This window comes from Elephantulus edwardii, unplaced genomic scaffold, assembly GCF_000299155.1.
Source record: "Elephantulus edwardii isolate Elephantulus edwardi_28Jun2011 unplaced genomic scaffold, EleEdw1.0 scaffold00115, whole genome shotgun sequence".
Lineage (NCBI taxonomy): Eukaryota > Metazoa > Chordata > Mammalia > Macroscelidea > Macroscelididae > Elephantulus > Elephantulus edwardii.
Genome location: NW_006399865.1, coordinates 7,762,318 through 7,785,901, shown reverse-complemented (window position 1 = coordinate 7,785,901; position 23,584 = coordinate 7,762,318). Strand labels below are relative to the sequence as shown.

Genomic DNA, 23,584 nt, shown 5'->3' with positions numbered 1-23,584 from the left:
TCCTATTGTCCTCCATTCTTTTTACATAGAAGGATGCTGAAAGGATGCAAATTAAGGGACATACCCAAGTCACTCACCAATAGCAACTTCTGGCTCAAGGGGATTCTTAAAATTACCTTTTTTACAGGAACTGCCTGCTCCTCATTAGAAATGGTTTCCAAGGTTTCTTTCCCATCACTTTCTATATCTTCTTTACTTGACGTTTCATCCTCACTGGTAATAGGCCCATTTTCACACAGTGGTGTCTGGAAGTCATCATCTACGAGTGGTGGGTAGCTATACTTGAAAGGATCCTATCAGAAAAGAAGTGGCACCATTCTGCTAAGAGGTGGGCAGAGAAAGAATGCTCCTAATGAATTTAAAATTCATTTTGCTGGTCAAGACAACAGATTTAATTTGTTAGTGAAATTTAAAATGAAAGTGTTTCAATAGAAAAGGAAAGACAGCAATAATTGGTGAGGGACAAATGGCTAGCCATCTGTAGAAGAATCAAGTTGGATCTTTCCCTTACTTCTTTATCCGCACAACAATTTCAGGCGGCTATAAGCTTTAAGTGTATGTGTGTGTATGTTGTTGTATGCCATCCAGTTGGAAATGACTCATATTGCTGATCCTGCAGCGGGTTTTTAGGAAGGAGGCTTCCCATCTTTCTCCTTTGGAGCATCAGTTGGATTTGAACCGCCTGCCTTTGGGTTGGGAGCACAATCCTTTACCTGCTAGGCCATCAGAACTCCTCTGTGTGTGTATATGTGTATGTAAAAGCTAGCTAAACTCCAGAACAACACACAGAGCAATTTTAAGCAACAGTACGTGCAAGTAGGGAGAGCCTTACTAAACATACTACAAGAAATATTAATAAAATATGGAGCATGCAAAATGTAACACGAATGGTAGCAAACAGACAGATAAAACTGTGAAAATCAACAAGAAAAAGGTTCAAGGAGTCAAGAGCAGGTAAAGATGCTCTTTAGATGCATATTGGTAAACGCTATCAAAACTAACTTGTAGGACCACTAACTGAAAGTTATGCTGTTTGACTAGAATCTGTCTGTTGCTTTGAGGTAGGAAAAATAGGCTGCCTACCTAGGGAGCTTTGGTGCCCTAGTGGTAAGAAGCTGCCCTGCAATTCCAAAGGCACACGGTTTGACTCTACTAGCTGCTCTGTGGGAGTTGGACAAGCAATATCCTCCCTTGTGATTTACTGCCTCTGAAAACCCACTGAAGGGTTGAGGAGAGTTAGCTATGGGTTGGTGCTGACTTGATGACACACAACAACTCTCAGCAAGATTACAGCCTTAGCAACCTCATAAGTTGGAACTGACATGATGGCAGTGGGTCTGGCTTCGGGTTATATATTTACTGATACATACAGTGAAATATACAATAATAGTTAAAGAACCAAAGCAGACCTATATGCATCAGTACGGTTCATGTGTTTAGTATTGCTTTTGAGAAACTTATAAAATTATGTTAAACAGTGGTTCTGCTACAAATTTGACTATAATTTTGAAGAAATATCCCACAAACAAGAGAGAAGAGAAATTTAAAAAGCCTATTTTCGGAACAAAAAAGAAAACTCTTTAAAACTAAATGTTGTTAATTTTAAGTTAAAACAATTCCATGGGAAAATTTTTAAAAATAGAAAATCAAATACAGTTGCTATTTCAACCACAGGCAGTACTTTAAAAGAATCAGATTATGTTTTCAAGGGAGCAAATGAATGTGAAATATAAACCCTCAAATAGGAAAGTTACAAACGTCAAAATAAAAATACTGGTTCTTAGGTTTTGTGTTTTGTTTTTTTCCTTATTCAAAGGAAACAGACAAACAAAAGTACATACCAGAACTTTTCATCTTGTTAGTCCTATGTTTGAACTGAATATCATTTTACTAGGCAGGCAGTATATAAAGTAGATTAATAAATAAAAGAACTGAAATTTCAATCAAAGTAGCCCAAAACATTCCATATCCAAAGGCTTCATAGTTTATATTAAAAATTCATCATTATGACAACTTCATTGTAGTACAACATTAAATATTTAACATATGCATACTTAGTCTTGGCCACTTATTTGTAATAGTAAAATCAATAAACTTTTTTGATAGCATATACTTAATGTTATGTTGTTGTGGTGTACTGCTGAGTTGGAACCGATCCATAGCTGACCCTCCAGTGGGTTTTTAGAGGCAGTAAATCACAGAGGAGTAAACTGGCCATCCTTCTTCCACAGAGTAGCTGGTGGATTTGAACCTCATACCTTTGGGACTCCAGTGCAGCTTCTTACCACTAGACTACCAGAGCTCCCTCTCACTATTATATATTTAATAACAGCTTATAGATTTCAAAAAGCTAGAAAGAGAATTGATGCCTTTGAGCTGTGGTGCTGGAGAAGAGTACTGAATATACCATGGACTGCCAAGAAAACAAACAGGTTTGCCCTGAAGAGGGTTAAACCAGGCTGCTCCATGCAGTCAAGGATTCTGAAGCTTTGTCTAATATACTTTGGACATGTTGCAAGGAGGGACCGGTCCTTGGAGAGAGACATCATGTTTGGGAGGGTGGAGGGATAGCGCAAGAAAGGAAGACCATCTATGAGATGGATTGATTCAGTAACTGGGATAATGGGGGTAGGTGTGTCAGAGACAATAAGGTTGGCACAGGATAGAGCAGGGTTTAGGGCTCTTGTATGTAGGGTTGCTATGAGTCGTAAACAACTCGACGGCACGTAACAACAACTACAACAGTTCAACAGCAAAAAACTGGTAGCAAACTTGAGACACAACAAAAGTAAATAACTCAGGATTCTCCCCTACAAACTGGATATTGTATGGCTATAAACAAGTGTGAAAAAGCTTTGCACAACTGTGCCTAGGTAGTCTACTTGTTTAAAGGCTATGGGAGGAAGAATTAGATACATGTATTTGTTTTCATGAGTAACATACATCTCTGGAGATAAAGAAATTCAACTAGTGAGGGGGGTAGAGTAGTCAGAGATAAAAGTTGGGAGGGACACTTGTCAGGGAATACTCGTTTGCATCTTTTCAGCTCAGAATCATGTACAGGGTACCCTAAAGTTCGTACAACGTGACTATTACAGATTAAATGTCTGCAGAGTGGCTTGCTCCTTCAGGCTATCTGCCTCTGGATAGATCCAGAAATAGTCTAAAGGGCTATTATATGGAATAATTTTTTTAAGAAAAGCTTTAAGCATTATACTCACAGTTCCACCCATGTGGGGAGGCAGGTATTCTACACTGACATAGTCCTGGACTTCATTTTTACTCGTAAATTTCAACAAGCTCACTGCTTCAGGACCAAGCCAAGTTTTCACAAGCTTGAAAGCAGCTGAAGGGAAAACAGTAACTTTATTAAAATACAATTCCTTTTTAATTACAGTCCTTTAATTCTCATTTTCAGTTACTTTATTGTACGTGCTAACTTAGGCCTGCTGAAATTCCTTGGTGCTGTAATCTGTTAATACTTGTGTTTAAATGACACTCTATTTAATTCACATTCGTTAATTCCTGTAGGCATTTACATTGTCACGATCCTTTACCAGTCAAATGGTCCATGAAGATTCAGAAATATTAAATCACCCTGTGATTATTTATTATTTGCATGAATAAACTGGCCACGGTTTTGGGCCCTGAACACATCTACCTATGAGCTCAACCACTAAGAATTGCAACACTAAATCCAATTGCAGTGCTTTTCCAGGAACTGAGCGCAAAGCAGTTTGGCAAGAGTCACTTATGTCCCACCTTATGGTTGACATCCTCCCAATCTGCAAAAACCTAATCAAATCAGGAGGGGAAGGAAGCAAGCAATCCTCTTCATTATTATGGGGGTGAGCCAACTACCCAGACAGCCTTCTGAACACAAGTTTCCCGGCCTTTCCCACATACCCTTCAGCTGACAGAATTGTGGAGGATATATAAGAAGAAATTGTACTCCTAACCATTTAGTTCTTAAAAAGCAGCTCACCCGTCTTTACAGGGGGTCCATTATCCCTTTCTTCGTCTTTCTTTTTCATTTTAACTCTTTGGCGTGGCCTACCTTTCACTAGCTATGCCTCTGTCTTATTACCTTAATAAACCTTTCTCACTTGTTTGGCTAAATTGATGGCGGGGTGGGGGGGGGGGAAGCAGCCATTGAAAACTCTTTGGAACAGTATTGCTCTGACACATATGGGGTCCCCAGGAGTCAGGATCAGTACAATGACTAGTGAGGTTTTGCTTTGTATTCTCAACACAGTTTTAAGAAATTAAAAGAAGAATAAAGTATTAAAGGTACAAAAATGGCAATGAATACAATTTCAGGAAATAAGTCAGCATAATAAGCATTAAAAAATTCAGAATATTACATCTTTATTTTGGTTAACTATACCTTAAAATTTTTCTATAACATTTACATTTTCAATTTTAAAAAGTCTGTGATTGAATTCTATGTGACTTGAATTAATATAAAAATGGATTTTTTAATGATGGTTTTATTGAGGTATAGCACACATATACCATACAAGGCATTGATTTAAGTACACGGTGCAGCACTTTTTTGTACACTTAAGAGCTGTGCAACAATCACAACTGTCTAATTCCAGAACATTTTCATCATCCCCAAAATAAATCTTGTACCCATTCCTTCCACCTGCCACCTTCCAGCCCCAGGAAACCAACAACCTACTTCCCTTCTCTATGCACTGGCCTATCCTGAACATTTCATGTAAATGGAATCAGACCAAATACAGCTCCCTCTGACTGGCTCCATTCACTTAGCCTGTCATGAAGGGTCATCATCCATCTAGCAGCATATGTATCTATGGGTGAATGATACTCCATTATGGATAGAACATGTTTATCCATTTATCAAGCAATGGATAGCTGGGTTGTTTCCACTACTGGGTGAGTAGTATTTGTTAAAAAGCACGTGTGTGCATCACACACACACACACACACACACTCTTATAAAAAATACTGATGTTTAATTTTCTTGTGATGTCTGAATCTGGCTCTCCTATCATGGTAATTACAGTACCAGAGAACTAATGAGGAAGTCTTCTCTCCTATTTTGGGGAAGTGTCTAGGAAAGGCCTTGTATTAACTGTCTAAATATTTGGTAGAATTCATCAGTCAAGCTATCTCGTTTACGACTTTGCTTTGTTGGAATTTTGAAATTAGTGATTTATTACTTTTACTTGTTACAGTCTGATGAGACCCTCTATTTTATTATGAGTCAGTTTTAGTAGTTTGTGTGTTTTTAGAAATATATACATTTTATAAAGGTTATCTAATTTGTAGATGGATAACTACTCAAAATATTGTAATTATTTTTATTTCTAGAAATGAAAGAAGGTAGTAATAACCCTTTAGTAGCGATAGGTCATTAGTCATTTGAGTTGTTTTTCCTCTTGGTAATTTTAGCTAAGGGTTTGTGAATTTTATTGATCTTTTCAATAAAGAGTCAACTTTTAGTTTCATTGATTCTATTGTTTTTCTCATAAATAACTGATTCATCCAAGCAAAAATAAAAATATCCATCTGAATATAACATAAAACTTAGAATCACTTTAAAGTTGATAAATAATAAAGACTTTTTAAAATAAAACTATATCGAGATTTTTGTAAGGATGATGTGTTTACAGGGATTTGGGGTGGATTTTAGATTCAGCTCTCTTTCCAAGATTAACCCTTGAAGGCCAGGCCCATGTTCTATGATGTATCCTAATCTGTGGTGACAGTTTTATCTGAGAAGTTGAATATTTATGCTGTTTGTGGAGAACACTGATGGTCCCCTCCTGAGCCTGGATGAGAATGCTAGCCAAGTTTTCTCAGGAGTATAGCCTTGAGGTGCTTTAGCTCCAGATTCTACAAGTGCATGCCAAGTGTAATAAACTGGCTAGATTAGCAAAGAAAAAAAGGGAAAAAAGATTGTACTTTAAGAAAGTATAAATAATAAACTCACCGTTCATTATCCAAGGCATATCAAAGATAACCAATTTTGCTAAAAGATAAAAAGGGGAAAAATAACTGAATGAATGTGACTCAGTACCTTCACATTAATATCACTTATGCCTGGCCTTGCTGGTTGACTGAATTCTAATTTGGCAAAGCATGAGTAGTGCTAGAAGAAAACAGCTCAGAACGGTCAGGGGCCCACTCAGGATGACTGCTGGCACAAAATGAATACTGTCTCTGTCCTTTGACAAACAGATTGTCAAGGATATTGCTTTTGTTTGCAGAAAGGCAGGAAAGGAAATAGATGATGGCAAGTGAGTCTTTGGATGTAGCATGTCATGTTACTGCTGAAGGCCAACAAATGTTAACAAAGGTTACCAAGACCAATTTATGGCTTCAATTATAATTTTCTAGAGACACTGTTAAACCAATCTCACAGTTGCCTCTCTCCCCTTTTAATAAATTACGCATTATGCTTTAAGGAACAAAAAAATTATTTGTACTTTTCTTAATATTATTAGCTCCAGGAAGCCAATAATACCAAAGTATACAGAAGTGTTATTTGCATACTGAGATAAAGATATTAAATAGCCCAGTTAACAACTGTGAGAAAGAACAAGAAACCACAAAGGAGATCCAATTCATTCTTCTTTTCCAGATTAATCAAAATGTAATTTCATTCGTCTCTGAGCAGAGAACCTCCTAGAGTGTTTATATTAATGCAGGACAAGTAAAGCATAGGCAGCCTCCAGAATATGAATGAGCTCTGTTCCTAAGTCTGTCGTGGAGTCAAATTTGTATATAGAACAGTTAGGTATGGCTCATATCCAACTTCAGTTAGTCAGATGTTTGTCTTAGGATATAGTGTGCCTTCCTATGCATAAAAAAAATTAATGAAACACTTCTAGATACACTAAGGCTTCTTTAATATGATAATACAGTACTATTAATATTTTGCTGTGAACTGAGGCAGTGCTTGCTTGTTACTATAAACCATTTAATGTATTTTGACTTTTTAATATGGGAGAGTGGTTTGTAACTATATATATTATGTAAGTTGGACATTTGTAACCAGGGGACATTACATGTTTGTACATGTAATGAACACATTTTTGGCAAAGAGTAACCTTGGCGCTTCATATCTCAGTCTTCATTTGAGATGTGTTTAAAAGGCTCTTGACTCAAGATTTTAAGATATAATCTTTCCATTTCATGGCACATTTTGAAGGGAAATCAATTTAAGAATCCACAAAATTCAATGTCTGCAAATACACACATTATTTCTAGTCAGCTGACATTAACATGTTGGTGAAGTTGAGTGATCAAACCCGTCTTGGAAGAAGTAGAGTCAGAATGTTCCTTGGAAGGGAGGACAGCAAGGCTTTATCTTATGTACTTTGTATATGTGGCCAGGAGGGGCCAGTCCCTGGAGAAGTACATTATGCTGACTATAAAATACAGGATCATGAAAAAGATCAGCAACACAGACTGACATCGTGGCTGCTTAAGTGGGCTCCAATATAGCAATGATTGTGAGGATGGCACAATGCCAGGCAGTGTTTCATTCTGTTCTCCAAAGTCAGAGCCAACTCAACAGCACTTAACAACAACCACCACCACCTACCATCTAAATACATAGTGTGCTAATTAATTTTATATAGATCCACGAATTTATGAATCGTTTTCTCAAAGGATCTTGGATGTGTTTTATAGCAATGATATGTATACTACTTAAAAGTGTTTAGTCTCAAACTCCTTCAGATATTTCAATAATCAATGGATGTTTTGTCTTCATTTTGCAGACAAAAAAATCCAAACCCAATTAGACAAATCATATGAAATAGTGATTCCCTACTGACCACTGACTGTTACCGCACAGCATGTCTTAATGAACGTGAGTACATGCCAGACAAAGAATTTGTAAAGAATAACAGATTGCACAGGTTCCTCAGGCAGGATGCCAGTTAGCTTGGCCATTCTCCCTACCTAAAAGCATTCCCCAGTACTCTCTGAAGAAGTACAACGACAGGTCTAGGGGTGGCACTGACCATCGAGATCTAGCAAGCCTTTTGTCTGTTCTTCACTCCTTGTTAATATTTAATAATGCCCAAAGTAAGATGGTCTGGAGAGTTTATGCTTTAGGATCATCAACTGGGCCATGAGTCACAAAAGATCCCAAATGTAAGATTTTCCAGGCACTACCCAAGTGAACTGGTAACTTTTCCTTTTTCTGATGTCTCTATTGCCTTTCTTTTTTCACTTTCACCCCAATGAGATTCAATATACTTTCTCCAAGGAATCACCATCATAGAAACTGAATACATAAAAAGGGAACACATAATATTTAGGAGTTCTTCATTTATATAGTTAGTGGAAAAGCCACAATTACCAAAACAAAACTAAAAATTTAAATCCCCCAAATGCCAGATTCAAATGTAATATTCTCTTTTAGCCAATGGTTTTCTTACTGGTAAATGTTGAAGCAGTATATCATGCAATGTACTTTATCAATGCACATTGTTAATATTGATAATCACACAGTGTGCTTTATTTATCAATACTGCTTATCTGTTCATGTACCCAAGAATATTAATTAATGAATTAAATAATGAATATTTAAATATATACATTTCTAAATTAGTAAAATAGGGTAATCTTGGACACTTTTATGTCCTAGTGTGTATATGTATGCATGTCATAGCATGCCATGTAGACAGTTTAAAACTTATAATCTTAACTGTAAAATATCATGATTACTTATGAAGAATTTTCCCCTCTACCCACTAGAATGTAGATCTACGTCTACGAACACATTTAAAACATTTAATCAGAAAACAATGTTTTGGATGGAAAAGTCTAATAATATAAGGCTCCACAATTCTCAGACATTATCTACAGTTTCTATATGTTAGTACGTGTATAAAGGCATAAGTTACTTACAGAGGTATTTAGGATAATAAACCTTAAAGCAGTTGATGATAAAGCGTACAAAGTCCATGTCCTAAAACAAAGATTACACATGAAAATTTTTAAGGTGGTCTTTATTATGGAAGGCTAAATAGTACATTTTCTAGAAAGGTGATAAAGTAGTAAATCCAAATGAGAAAAGATAGCATTATAAAATGGGTCTAACAGGAATGTGCATAGAGAAACTCTAAAAAAAAAAATCTATTGAGCAATTAAAGAATAACTAAAACAAGTATACAGTTTACAAGCAAATCATGAAATAATTCCTATGTATATAGGGTTTACTTTTGAAGTTTAATTTTTATAACCTGATAGTGTCAATAAAATGGATTTATTAATCTTTTTTACAATCATTAACACAATCACACTGGCTGAATACCTGCTAAATTAACTTCACTCTGAGCTCCCTGAACTTTTTTGTGTAGGGACTAGAATTCATTTGCTAGTTTGTATTACTCAAAGTATTTCTCATCTAGTTCAATTTCTGTGAGACACTAGACACAGCTGTCTAAAGAGACAGTTTCTCTACTTTGAGAGCGGCTGGGTTTTGCTTGTTTGGTTTGTTGTGTGTCACCAAGCAGATTTCAACTTAGGGAAACCGTAAAGACATGAAATCAGGTTCTCAGAGCTGTTTTCATCTACATCGTTTCCTTTCTGTTTCCATGGCCGCGGGGTGATTTACTAATCCTGGTGAGTTAGCTTATAAAGTCTGTGGGATGAACATATAAACTGGCAAATTTAGGTCCATCAGTAGTAGTTAGAGGTGGGTTGTTGTGGGAGTTGCAGCATCTTTAACTACAGTCAACTGAAAGTAAGTGTCCTTATCTATTTTAGACACTTAATCTTCCTATATGATTATGCCTTTGTAGAAGATTATTATTCCTGCTGCCCACAGAGGAAATTGTTTTAACAGTCAAAGAAAACATCTGAGAACAACTAGAAGTATGAAAAAAAATTGGGTTACTAGGTGAAGAGAAAGGCTAAAGACCCCACAAAATATGAATGACAGCATTGAACACTATATCTGTAATGATAAAACTTCCAAACTTTGTTCTCTAGATCTCTTGCTCTGTGCTATAAAGGAGGAGTTGGTTGATGGAGGGAATAAAAAAATTTGCTGGGGGCTACCTATCTGTTAGGTGGCCTAATGATAAGCTGTGCTGTGAATCCCAACAGCACATGCTTCAAATCCACCAGATGCTCTGTAGGAGGATGAGCAATCTCCGCCTGTGTGATTTACTGTCTCTGAAAACCTGCTGGAAGGTCACATATGAGTCACTTCTGACTTGACAGCAAGCAACAACCACCTAGTTCATAATCTGAAGTTCTCTTGACATTATGCCTGGGAACTCTTTGTCCAATATCCTTGTTGTCATCCTTTAATAAATAGACTGTCCAAAATATCCTTGCTGTCATTTTTTTAATAAATAGACTATCTATGTTCATTAAATTTCAAGTCACTGCCATTTCAAGTAGACTTGATAAGATGTCCACATCATATTATCTATTAGTGGTTACTGTATACAATAGCTACATGGAAACTGTGGCTCTGCATTCTAAAAAGATGTTTTCGAAGTAATCATTTATTTGCCTATAAAATGCAATCTCTTTGAGCCCATGAAAGACATTTCTCGCTGGTTTAAGTATTAAGAATAGATGTGCTTCTCCTTAAACGAAAGTTTTCTAAGATGGCCTGGAATAATTTGGAATGATTTTCTTTCCTCTGACCAGGTAGCTGGAAAGCTTGCACACTGTGACTCAACTAAAAAACAGGATTTTATATTATATAAACTGCCTTGAGATTCTGTATATATCTTCATAAGGAGACTGACTCCTCCATGAATCATGGTAGGGTTCTATAGAAAAACAATCATGTACAGATGAAAAAAAAATCCAATAAGATCCCAGTATTTAATAATACTTATAATGATTTTGACTTTTGGTAATTCAAGTAATAAAATGCAAATACACCTTAATTATAAATTAGACATATGTAAATAGCTTAAAAAATCAGACAGTTGAAGTTAAATCTCTGCCCTTGCAATTGGCAACAATAACATTTATTTTCATGATTCTGGTCTAATATTTACTCAAAAGAAAAATACCACGGTTGGTTGGGGGGTTTTGTTTTATTTTGTTTTTATGGAGATGTATACTTTTTCCCGAGGCATTTTGATTTTGAGTAGAAAGTGTTTTATTCTGTAATTGAAAACCCACTGAAATAGAAATTAGGTTTAAAATAAAACCCAGGGACTTGGACTCTTAAAAAAATAAAAAAATAGAGAAACAGAAAGATGGACAACAAAGCCTTCTAGTTTTAGGACCCAAATGATTCCTATTACCATGTCTCCCGGTTCTTTTCTAAACTGTCCAAGGTTTCCTATTTTTGGGATAAGTATCTCTAGGATATCATTTTGTAGCTTTTTCCCCCTGAACAGACCCATTACAAAAGGAGAAATTGAAAAGACAAACAACTTCGAGCCAAAAAAAGCCCCAGACCAGATGGTTTTACAAGTGAATTGTATCAAACATTCAGAGAAGAACTGTCACCAATTCTACATAAACTAATTCAGAAAATAGAAACAGATGGAATTCACCCAGACTCATTCTATGAAGCAAACATATCCTTGATACCAAACCCAGGAAAAGATACCAGCAAAATAGGAAACTATAGGCCAATATCTCTCATGAACATAGATGCAAAAATCCTGAATAAAATCCTTGCCAATAAAATCCAGTGATACATCAAAAAAATAATTCACTATGACCAAGTGGCATTCATAACAGGTATGTAAGAACGGTTCAATATAAGAAAAACAATCAATGTAATTCATCACATAAGCAAAGCAAGGAACAAGAAACCACATGATCCTGTCAATTGATGCAGAAAAGGCCTTTGACAAAATCCAACACACTTTCCTGATTAAAACACTCAACAAAATAGTATTAGAGGGGAATTTCTTCAACATAGTAAAAAGTATTTACACAAACCCGAGAGCCAACATTGTTCTCAATGGAGAGAGTTTAAAGGCAAGGATGCCCACTATTACCTCTCCTATTGGAAGTCTTATCAATAGTAATAAGACAGGAGAAAGAAATAAGAGGTAACCAAATTGGCAAACAGGAGGTAAAATTATCTCTGTATGCAAATGATATTATAGTATACTTTGAAAATTTTAAAGACTGAGCAAGAAAACTACTGGACATAGTTGACTAATTCAGCAAAGTGGCAGGATACAAGATCAACATACAAAAAACAATTGGATTTCTCTACAGTGACAGAGAATACAGAACTGAAGCTAAGAAAAGCAATACCCATCACAATAGCTAATCACAAGATTAAACACTTGGGAGTAAATCTAACTGGAAACACAAAGGACATATTCAAAGAAAATTACCAAACATTACTAAAAGAAACTAAAAGAGACCTGGAGAAATGGAAGAATATACCTTGCTCATGGATAGGAAGTATTAATATTGTGAAAATGACAATCCTACCAAAGGCAATTTACAGGTTCTACGCAATCCCAATACAAATACCAATTAATTCCATTCTTCCGTGAGATGGAAAAGGCAATCTCCGATTTCATTTGGAATGGAAAGAGGCCCCAAATAAGCAAAACATGAGGCAACTCCCTCCCTGATTTAAAATCCTACTACGCTGTCGTGGTGGTCAAGACAGCATGGAACTGGTATAATGACAGAAACATAAGTCAATGGAATAGAATTGAGAACCCAGAAGTCAGCCCATCTGACTATGCTCAACTGATTTTTGACAAGGAGATGAAATTGGTTAAGTAGGGAAATGAAAGGCTTTTTAACAAATGGTGTTGGCAAAACTGGAAAGCTATCTGTAGAAAACGCAAGCAAGATCTACACCTCACTCAATACACAAAAACCAACTCCAAGTGGATCAAGGACTTAGGACTAAAACCAAGTATTATAAACCTCATTAAAGAGAAGCTTGGAAGAACTCTAGAAGCCCTACTCCACAACATAAACAGTGTTCCAAGCATACTGAAAAATCTACAAGCAGGAAAGAATAAAATAGATGAACTGGACCTTCGAAGAATCAAATCTCTATGCACATCCAAAAACTTCTCCAACAGGGTAAAAAGGGAAGCCACAGACTGGGAAAAAAACAATTGGTAATGACATGTCTGATAAAGGACTTATATCTAGAAATTTATAAAATACTCAAGCACCACAACAAGATAAACAACCAAATTTAAAAATAGGCACAGGATATGAATAGATACTTCACAAAAGAAGACATTCAGATGGTGAACAAACACATGAAGAAATGTTCAAAGTCTCTACCTCTAAGAGAGAAGCAAATCAAAACAACTATGAGATATCATTTCACCCCAGTAAAAATAGCAGAATTTAACAGAACAACAAACAGCAAACGCTGGTAGGGTTGAGGAGAAAGTGGAACCCTTATTCATTGTTGGTGGGAGTGTAATATGGTGACACCACTCTGGAAGGAAGTATGGCGCTTTCTCAAAAAGTTAGAACTAGAAATACCATGTGAACCAGCAATTCCATTGCTGGGAATATACCCTTACGAAACCAGAACTGCCCTCCAAGCAGATATATGCTAACACATGTTTACTGCAGCTTTGTTCACAATAGCAAAGTGTTGGAAACAACCTAAGTGCCCATCAACAATGAATGGATAGAGAAGCTGTCACAAATTCACAAAATGGAATACTATGCTGCATTGAGAAACAAGGAACTCATGAAATATTATTCAGAATGGCTGACCCTGGAGGACATTATGCTGAGTGAAATATCTCAGTCACAAAAGGACAAATACTGCATATTGCCACTGTTGTAAAGTGGGACTGACATTGGGATTTGGGAAAAACTAAAAGGGGATAAATAATGTATACTGCATTGAAACTGATAAGGGAGAGAACTGTTTAGGAAGAATATATGATTAGGCATTATTGTCATGACAAGAGTTCAGAATGAAAGCTGCATGGTGGCTGGTTAGGGGGGATTGTATAACAATGAATTTTTTTTCCTTTACTTTTCAAAGAGAAAAGTGAACTAGGGGTAGGGGTGGGCCAGAAAGTGTGCAACAATGAATGAATGGAAATCCAAAGTCCCTGTATACTTTCATTAAAAAAAAAAGGTACTCTCGGGGAGCTCTGGTGGCCTAGTGGCAAGAAGCTGCACTGCAATCCCAGAGGAACATGGTTCGAATCCACCAGATGCTCTGCCGGAGAAGGAGGCGCAATATCCTCCTGTACCAGTCAGATCTGATTTGACGGTACACGCACACAAAATAATAAAAAATAATTAAAAAATTTACAAAAAAGGTACTCTCCACTATTATTATACATTTGCATGCCACTTTACATCATTTCACTGTGTTAAGCATTTACAATTTTCCTCACTTTTCAAAGGATACTCTGCAAAACTATTTTGGTGCACTCAATGCCTTTTAAAAAAAAACTACAACAACTTGGGACTATTTCTTTACAATAGATCTACAGAAGTTACCAGGTTAAAAAAAAATATGGATACATAGTTTAAAGGTTTTTAGCATATTTTGCCAAATGGATTTTCTAAAGGTTGCCCTGTGTAAGTTTGTGGATGCTATGAGAATTCGCCCAAGTTAAAAACATAAGAGATGACAGCTTTAATACATGTGTCAGATGACCTCAGCTGCTGCTGCGAGGGTTGTAGATGTCACTAAAATAACTACACAGAAATTTGTTGCCATTGAGTTGATGCAGACTCAATGCCATGTGTTACATAGTAGAACTGCTCCATAGGGCTAGCTTGGCTATAATTTTTATGGAAACAGATTGCCAGGTCTTTCTGCCAGACTGAAACTGCCCGTTATTAGGTACCACTGAGTTGACTACAACTCATAGTGACCCTATGAGCAACAGATTGGAACCTTGTTCAGTCCTGTATCATCTTCACAATCCCCAATATGCCCATTGTTACAGTCACTGTATTCCTCTTTCACTGATCCTAAACCTTTCTCAGCATGATGTCTTTTTCCAAAGACTGGCCCCTCCTGATAATATGCCAAAAGTTGGTGAAACAAAGTTTTACCATCCTAGCCTCTAAGGAGTACCTTGGTTGCATTTCCTCCAAGACAGATTTTTTTTTTCTGCTTGTTCTTTAGGTAGGTCATGGAGTATTCAGTACTCTTTACCAATAACATCAATCAAAAAGCAAAAGCATCAATTCTTCTTGGTCCAACTTTCAGATGCACAGGAAACAACAGAAAAGACTATGGCTTGGATCAGATGCACTTTAAAGTGGCATCCTTTAGCACGTAGGATGGGTCCTTGACAGATTTCCCACTGCAACACTTTTGATTTCTTGACTGCTGTCACCATGGGTGCTGACTGTAGATCCAAGTAAAAAGGAAATTACTACTGACAGCTTCAGTCTTTTCTCCACCTATCACGATGTTGCCTATTGGTCCAGTGGTGACGATTTCTGTTTTATTGATGTTGAGAAGGAATCCATATTGAAAGATTTAGTCTTGATCCTCTTATGTCATCTGTATAATGCAGGTTGTTGATGTGTCTTCCTCTAATCCTGATGCTGTCTTAATATTTGCTCAGCATACAAATTGAATAGGTATGGAGAAAGGATACAACCCTCACACATACCTTTCCTGAGAGGGTGAAACCAATTTGCAGGTTGTTGGCATGGATTTTGAAGCTCTGTCTCACATACTTTGGCCATGTTTCCAGGAGGGACCAGTCTTTAAAGAAGGGCATTATGCTTGGAACTGTGGAGGTACAGCACAGGAGAGGAAGATCCTGGATGAGATGGATTGACACAGTAACTTGGGTATTGGGGGTAGGTGTATCAGAAACAGTGAGACTGGCTCAGGATAGGGCAGGCTTCAGAGCTATTGTGCATAGGGTTGCTATGAGTCACAGTGAACTACCACAGTGTTACCTTGTTCTGTTCAGACAAGCGCTTCTTGGGGTATGGGTTCCACATGAGCACAATTAGGTGTTCTAGGATTCCCATTATTCTCAATGTTAGCCATAATTTGTCAGGATCCAGACAGTCAAATACTTTACAGTCTGCCAAGTATCCTCTGCCAAGATCCATCTATCAGCAATTATTTGTCTCATCCCAAAGCCCCTTCTGAATCCTTAAATTTCTGGCAGTTCTCTGTTCCAGCTGTGTTTTAAAAAATCTTCAGTAAGATTTTACTTGCTTGTGATATTAATGGTATAGTTCACCAATTTCAACACTGTTAGATCTATTTTTTTAATAGGAACAAATATGGATTTCTTCCAATTAGTTGGCCAGGTAGCTATCTTCCAAATGTCTTGGCATGGGCTACTGAGCATGTCCAGGACTCCATTTATTTGCTGAAACACTTCAACTAGTATTCCATCAATTCTGGGGGCCTTATTTTTGCCCGTGCCTTCAGTGCAGTTTGAACTGCTTCCTTTGTTACCCCTGGCACTTGGTCATAGGCTACTTCCTGACATGATTCAGTGTCAACCAGTTCTCTTCAGTAAAATGACTCTGTGTGCTCCTTCCATTTTCTTTTGATGCTTCCTGCATCAGTTACTATTTTGTCCAGAAAATACTTCAATATAGAAACTCAAGGCTTAAATTTGTTCTTCAATTCTTTCAGCTTGAGAAATGCTGTGTGTGTTCTTTCCTTTTGGTTTTCTAACTCCAGCTTTTTGCACATTTAATGATACTACTTTGCTCTGTCTGCTAGAGCTTATCTTTGAAATCTTCTGTTCAGCTATCTTATTTCAGCATTTGTTCCCTTTGTTTTGATTTCCTCCCCCTCCACTCCAAGTTTCAGAGTTCTTCTGATGTCCATTTTGGTTGTCAATGCTCCTAGGAGGGTATGAATCACCAACCTTTCAGAAGGAGCCAGGTGCAAACTGTGTTCCCCACCCATGGACCTTGCTCACAAAGGTCCAATTAAAGACTTCTTGTTGTTGTTTGGTACCTTTGGGTAGAGCATAGCAACTTCATAAGCAACAGATCTGAACCCTGTCAAATCCTGTGCAATCTTTATCATCTCTGACATACTTGAGCCCATTGCTAGTTGTTTGATTTTCTCTAACTTAATAACACCATCAGCAGCATCAGTCCAAGGTTGATTCCTATAAAGTGGAGATCAGATATGTATCTGCTTTCCACCTGTTTACCAAATTTGACACCAAATAGCCCTTTCCTGTAGCACCCTCTACTTAATAGCACTCTAAACTTTGCTGCTAGGTTTGGTAGGTAATTTATTGCAAAGGCCACACAGAACTCACAGATCATACTCAAGATTATAGGTTTATTAGTAAAAAAATAGATTACAATTCAGGATCAGGAAAGACTCAGGATACAGTTCTTTGCTCAAACAGCCTCTTTTCAGCCATGCCCACAGGTAGACCTCTCTCTGCCCCTTGGCCTCTTGGTCCTTTGCCTTTAGGCCTCTTAGCCCAGCTCAGCCTTTGGCCTATGCCAGCAAGTACTACAAAGTTCTTCAGGTCCAGAAATGTGGTAGACTAGTGGATAGATAGTTGTGCTGTCAACTCAAAGGAAGGCAGTTAAATTTCACTGGCTGTTTTTTGGGAGAAAGATAGGCAACCTCTTCCTATGAGATACGCTGCCTCCAAACTCCTGCTGGAGATATAGCTGTGAGTCAGTTCCAACTCAAAGGCAATGAGTTAAGATTGATAAGGGCTCAGAGGCACTTAACATTGCCAGCAAGCTTACTGTCCTAAGGCACTCAAGCTGGTAAACTTAGCTCCTTAGACAAGTGCCTAGAGGCACTCCAGTCCTCCAGCAAGCTTCTTGCCTAAAGGCATTCTGTACTTTTACCCCATGGGGCTCAATCAAGGTTCCAGAAACATCCTAGTCTGCCAGTAAGCCTCGGCTTGAAGCATTCAGCTCTTCCGCCACCCCTGTAAGGGTGGAAGGCCAGAAAGCTCACCATACCATCTCCTGGCCTCCCAGTTCTTCTGCCTCTGCTTCTTACCATCTTTTGCTATCTCCAGTGTTATTTGCTTCTGTCTCTTCTTAGTAGAAGACTGGTCCCCATTTTGCTTGGAACACCTCATTTAAAGCCTAGCAGGATAGCAAAACTAACCAATCTCTTCCTTAGGTTTCCATATACCTTATTCACATGGTTTCACCTATGTAATGATCTATGCACCTTATCTGCACTATTAGCAAACTGTTCAATCCCCTTGCTGGGTCCCTTTATTTGCATAGTACCATCCAGTCGCTCAGTGGGTATCCCAAGACCATGGCTAGAAAAGTCATATGAAAGCAATCTATCACACTATGGGGAGATTTTATTTTAATTTTTTATTTTATTTTTTAAGCTTGCCTGACTGGCTTTAAGTTTACCAAATCAAGCAAATAAACAGAATGCAGATCCAAACACACAAAGAAGAGTTATCAACATCAAAATCATGATGTTCTAGATGTGTAACACTCACTCAAACATCTTAAAACTGTCAAGCATGATAGGAATATAATCAAACTATACAGAACACTCATTAATTTACTATTTATTGAGTGTCTTACTGTGTTCCAGATGTAGGGTTTGGGGCTATGGGATATTAGGTTTGATACTAAAGTTCTTGATAATCTCAGTGTCCTGCCCCCTCAAGGTTTTCTCTCTGCACCTGTGTAATCACACAGGGCCACATCGGAAAAGTCTACAGCTTCCATGCCAAATACAATAGGACAAGTAAATCTTTGAAAACTTATTCTACCTTCAACTTCAATTATAATTCAAGAGGGGAAAAAAATCAATTCTAAACACTCGTTAACTCAATTGTATAGCAGTATTGGGTTTGAGGGTGAAAAGGGGAAAAGAGAGGAGGGGGAATCAATGATAAACAATGATGTGGAATTTTAATTATGACATTAATGAAAAATGCTTACTATGTTGTTGAGTCCAGTTTCCGACAGGTCAAACATCACTGTAACAGGTTTTCCATTTTCTCTTTTAGCATAACGTTCCAACCAGAAAGCTATAAGCTTCTTTTTGTCCATTGCAGTTTTGTTGTCTTTTACATGGTACTTCACCTTGATCCAGACTTTAGACCAAACAAAAGATAATAATATAAAAGTGTAAGAAAAATATTTATGTGTGTACACACACACACACACACACACACACACACACACACACACACTGTGTGGATGATTGCTGTCAAGTTGATTCTCCTGTTGTTGATCCCAAGTATGCAGAGTAGGACTGATCCATAATGCTTTCTGAGCTGTGACCTCTTGACATGTGCATGCATAGAAGATATATATTTCTATTTGGTATATGTGTAGTAGGCACATACCCTAAAACCAAAAAACCCAAACTTGTTGCCATTGCATTGATTCTGACTCAAAGTAACCCTACAAAACAGGAAAGAACCATAGGGATATACAGATCTATAGGGATCCAGTGCTCTACTCCTTACAACAGCAGATTGCCTTATCTTTCTCCTACTGAAGAGCCGATAGGCTCGAACCACTAATTTTTAGTTAGCAGCAGAGTGCAAAACCATTGTGAAAAAAAAAAAAAAAGAATTGGCATAATGGCCCTTTTGAAAATAGCTAGGGGAGGGGCAGGAGGAAGGATCAGCTGTCAAACAAACCAAGTTAGGAGGGGTTTTTATTATACGATATACATATAAATGCACGTATGTGTGAGTATATATAAATATCTCACTATATATATCCATATTTCATTCTTTTGACATTTTTTAGAATTCCTTTTACTTCTCAGATGAAAAGAATTCCTTTTTTTAATACAAAAAACAGTGTGCAAAAGGAAACATTAATTTAAAGAGCAGTCAAATGGTGAAACTTTTTTTTTCGTAAGACATACATAAATAGTTAAGTAAGGGGAGAAAATACAGTTGAACAAACAGCATTTGCTAATAATCTGAAAGTACTCCTTATTCTGCTTATTGAACAAGAAAGCCATTGTTTCCTGTCAAGCACTAGAAATAATGCTCCACCCAGGGAAAAGCAGAGACAAAGGCAGGAGGGAGGCACTGGGACATAAGAGGCCAAGGAAAGGAATGCACCCTGGGAGCCGCAGGTGAACCACTAGGGATGGAAAACCTGACAGGGAAGAGCCAGTGGTGAGAGGAAATCGCAGAGAGATTTACTGTCAAAACAAGGACAACTCACATGCTACACAGGGCAAATAAATGAGAGGAACCCAGCATGTGTACAAAACTGACTTGTCAGAATATTTGCTCAGCATGGGGCTCTATCCTGCTGAACTTCAGGCGAGGGGATGAGGGAAGAGAGCCAAGGGAGTTATCTCACCCATAGAAATGAGTCTTACTGTTCTTTTCACTATTACATGAATTTAGGAAGAAGCTAAGAGGAGAAGACAAAGGGAACTTACAAAAGGAAAAAAAGAAAAAGAAAAGGCATGCCATTTAGCAACTGTTCAGAGATTTTCCTCAACCAATAGTGGGTTGAATTTTAACATCAGTCAACTCGGAAGGAAGATAATGACTCTGAAATCAGTGATCTTAGCTGTGTTGTATAAAAGATGCAGCATTTGTTTTTATGGCCTTTCCCTTCTTTTATTGTAAACAGTACATATAACTATTGAAGATTTCATATTTGGTTGAGACAGTTGTAACAATCCCAATTTTAGGAAACTTGATGTGCATTACATTTGGAGAAAGAAAAGGCTGCTTCTTATTCATCAAGTTGAGCTAGCTAACTACTTTTCCAAATCTTGGTAAACCAGTAGAGAAGCTGAAGAATTAAGTATACTTACACAGTTTGTTCCCTTCTTTATCATAACCGTGGAGATAAATAACACCAATTTCCAATAACTTCTTGGGAATGGAGGATTCATTCAGGTCTAAGAAGTGATAAACTCTGATCAGTAATTATAATTTTGTGGCTTAAAAAGAAAATTCATAATACTAAGGTAATGCGACATAGCAGTTTTGATATAAAAAAAAGAAAGCTTATTAAAACATCTGGAGTAAGAATAATTACCTTTGAGAAGGGAAAAAAGAAACTAAGGAAAGGTTTACACACAGTAATAATTGTAGAGGGTTGACAGGGCTGGGAGGAGAGAAAGGGAGCAGAGATTAGTGAATGGATAGGTAGAGGGAAGCAAAAGGAAGGGTACAGCAAGGTTGTGATAAGATGATGTAAAGGGGGGAAAAAACCCCTCTATTTCCTTTACCACACCACTCACTTATTCTTTTATGCGGAGAGATGTAGTAATCAAATCTTGGCTGCATTTTATGTCATGACTTGTAAACAAATACCACTGCTGGACATTTAATTTTAACATGCCAGTAAATACGCACAATAGAGACTCAGAATTAATATGGAAATTATAACAAAAGCCATGGTGTTCTCTCTACCAAAACCAAAATCTTTTTTTTTTTTCACATAATGTGATGTCCAGCAGACGAGAAGATATTTTATAACCTTAGGGCAACTGGAACAGAGTTCAACGTTAGATCCTTTAGCAAGGAAGGGTCGGCCATGCAGCAAGTCATCAAATGCTAAAATGCTGAAGCTTTTCTTCCATTCCCTAGTAATCCCAAGAACTTTCAAAAATCTTTTTCTTTCCCTATTCCTTTTTATCTCCATAGTATGCCAACAGAAATTAGGCACTACATAGGGAAAAAAAATTGCTGTGTTTAAAAGTTTATTTCTGTCTCAAATGATTTAAAAATGTCAGATTTCTGTTTCTAATTAACAAATGTGTCCTTTTTTGAAAAAGTAGCTACAGTACTTGTTTTTACAGTCCTTTTAAAAAAGTGTACTTTTACAAAATAATTTCTTAAACATTCTATCTATATTTGCTTGTTGACTTTTTGTGTTAGGTCATGAGACTCAGTGAACCCAGTTTATAATCACAAAGGTAGGTAATCCTCCATACCTCACAGGTAGTGGTTGTTAACAGTTTCTTCTCATGAAATTTTGAGGACTACAGAGGTAACAAGTACCTTCTCCTGTTAAGTACAGGCATTATAGGATTATCTTTATGTTTAAGAACTCCTCTTAACAGGAAAAATCACCTGTTACTTCTCTAGTCCTCGGGAGAAAGAAGAATCCAGTGGAGGATCGCTATGGGTCAGAATCAACTCTCCAGTAGAGGTTCCCTTGGAGCCTATGGAGGCACAGTGGTTCAGTGGTAGGATTATTGCATTTCACAGAAGAGACCCTGGTTTGATTCCTGCCCATTGAATCTCAAGTGCAGCCACCATTCATCTATCTGTGGAGGCTTGCATGTTGCTGTGGTACTGAACAGGTTTCAGTGGAGACTGCAGAGAAGATGGACTAGGGCAATTTATTTCTGGAAACCAGCCAATGAAAACTCCATGGCTAACAGCAGGCCAATCCATGATTGATCATGGGGATGACAAGGACCGGGCAGTGTTCCAGTCTATTATGCTTGGGGTTGCCATCAACTGGGGGCTGATTCAAAGATATTGTCTTGATACTCTTTGATGGCACAGAACTATCCAAGCACAGATTAGAAGCCACAGTTAAGTGAAGGATCTGAGTGTGGTTCTCGTCTCTGGTGATGTGATTTCCTTATCCATGATTCCACACATAAGACCAGTATTAATAAGAAGTGTCATTGAAATTATTATTTCATCATTTTAAAAAATGATATTCTTATATTTATTATGACTTCCAAGAAGCGTGGCAAATAGACACAATAATTATAAAACAGAAGCTACTATATCATATTGTCACAGTTAAATGGAACAGCCTACCATTGACAGCAAATTCCTTCCTCCACTGGAAACTTTCATCCAGCATCTTCAGTGTTTCATCTATGACGTTATGTCTCCAACATAAATAACTTTCAACCCAGTTATCATCTTGCTGTAGTCTTTCAACATCACGTGGATCATATTTATCTGATTTATCTAAGGAAAAACAACAGTAAATATTCCAGTCAGTTTATTTAGGTCATGAATAATAGCAAACACTGAGGCCCAAGGAGGGAGCTCTAGCAGCCTAGTCATAAGGAGTTGCACTGGCAACTCTAAAGTACATGGTTCAAATCCACCACCTGTTCTGTGGGAGAAAAATGGGCAAGCTCTTCCTGTGTCTTTGAAAACTCAGTGGAGCATTTGTTCTGACACAACACTACACAATAACAACAACAGCAAGGCTAAAGGAGAAGAAAGAAGATAATACCACGCTACTTGAGCAGAAACAGAGATGAAGTTCAGATGAAAATGTCGCTAAAAGGACTGATAGTGAAGAATTTCTGAGAGTGAAGAAAATTAGGTTCTCCTTAAGTCTTAAGTAAGCTATTGAAGATTAAAAATTTTTTAAAAATCACAGTAAAATATTTGACCCAACTATTCTCTGAAATGATAAATTAACATTTAAGAAAAAGAATTATTTTATTGGAACTTGAAATCTTTGTCTGTAAAGAAAGGACTAAGATGTATTTAAGAAGACATTTGTTTTGCAACTATCATTTAAAAAAGTGAATTAAAACCAAAATGGAAAACTGGCTATGCAGGCAGCATTGTGCTACTTGTATTATCAGGCCCTGTGGCCAACATTTGCAGTAACTTAGTACAATAGCTATTTCCAGTAGTACTAATTTCTCATGATTTGCCTACACACAACCTTTAGTCCTGATACTCCTCCTTCTACACTGTGTTCTCAGGTTGGTTTTTTT

The 23,584-nt window shown here is 37.3% G+C and overlaps 1 protein-coding gene across 1 annotated transcript in view; it reads right to left on the bottom strand.

Moving 5' to 3' along the window:
• The window catches only part of MOSPD2 (motile sperm domain containing 2), a 49,466-nt gene that overhangs the window by 8,372 nt on the left and 17,510 nt on the right, over window positions 1–23,584 (bottom strand). The window contains exons 2-8 of the mRNA XM_006892386.1: window positions 22,659–22,814; window positions 20,687–20,773; window positions 18,829–18,983; window positions 8,896–8,956; window positions 5,963–6,001; window positions 3,222–3,346; window positions 117–293 (exon numbers count right to left, since the gene is read on the bottom strand). Of these exons, the coding sequence (XP_006892448.1) occupies window positions 117–293; window positions 3,222–3,346; window positions 5,963–6,001; window positions 8,896–8,956; window positions 18,829–18,983; window positions 20,687–20,773; window positions 22,659–22,704 (690 nt within the window). The 5' untranslated portion in view covers window positions 22,705–22,814. The remainder of the gene's footprint in view (window positions 1–116; window positions 294–3,221; window positions 3,347–5,962; window positions 6,002–8,895; window positions 8,957–18,828; window positions 18,984–20,686; window positions 20,774–22,658; window positions 22,815–23,584) is intronic.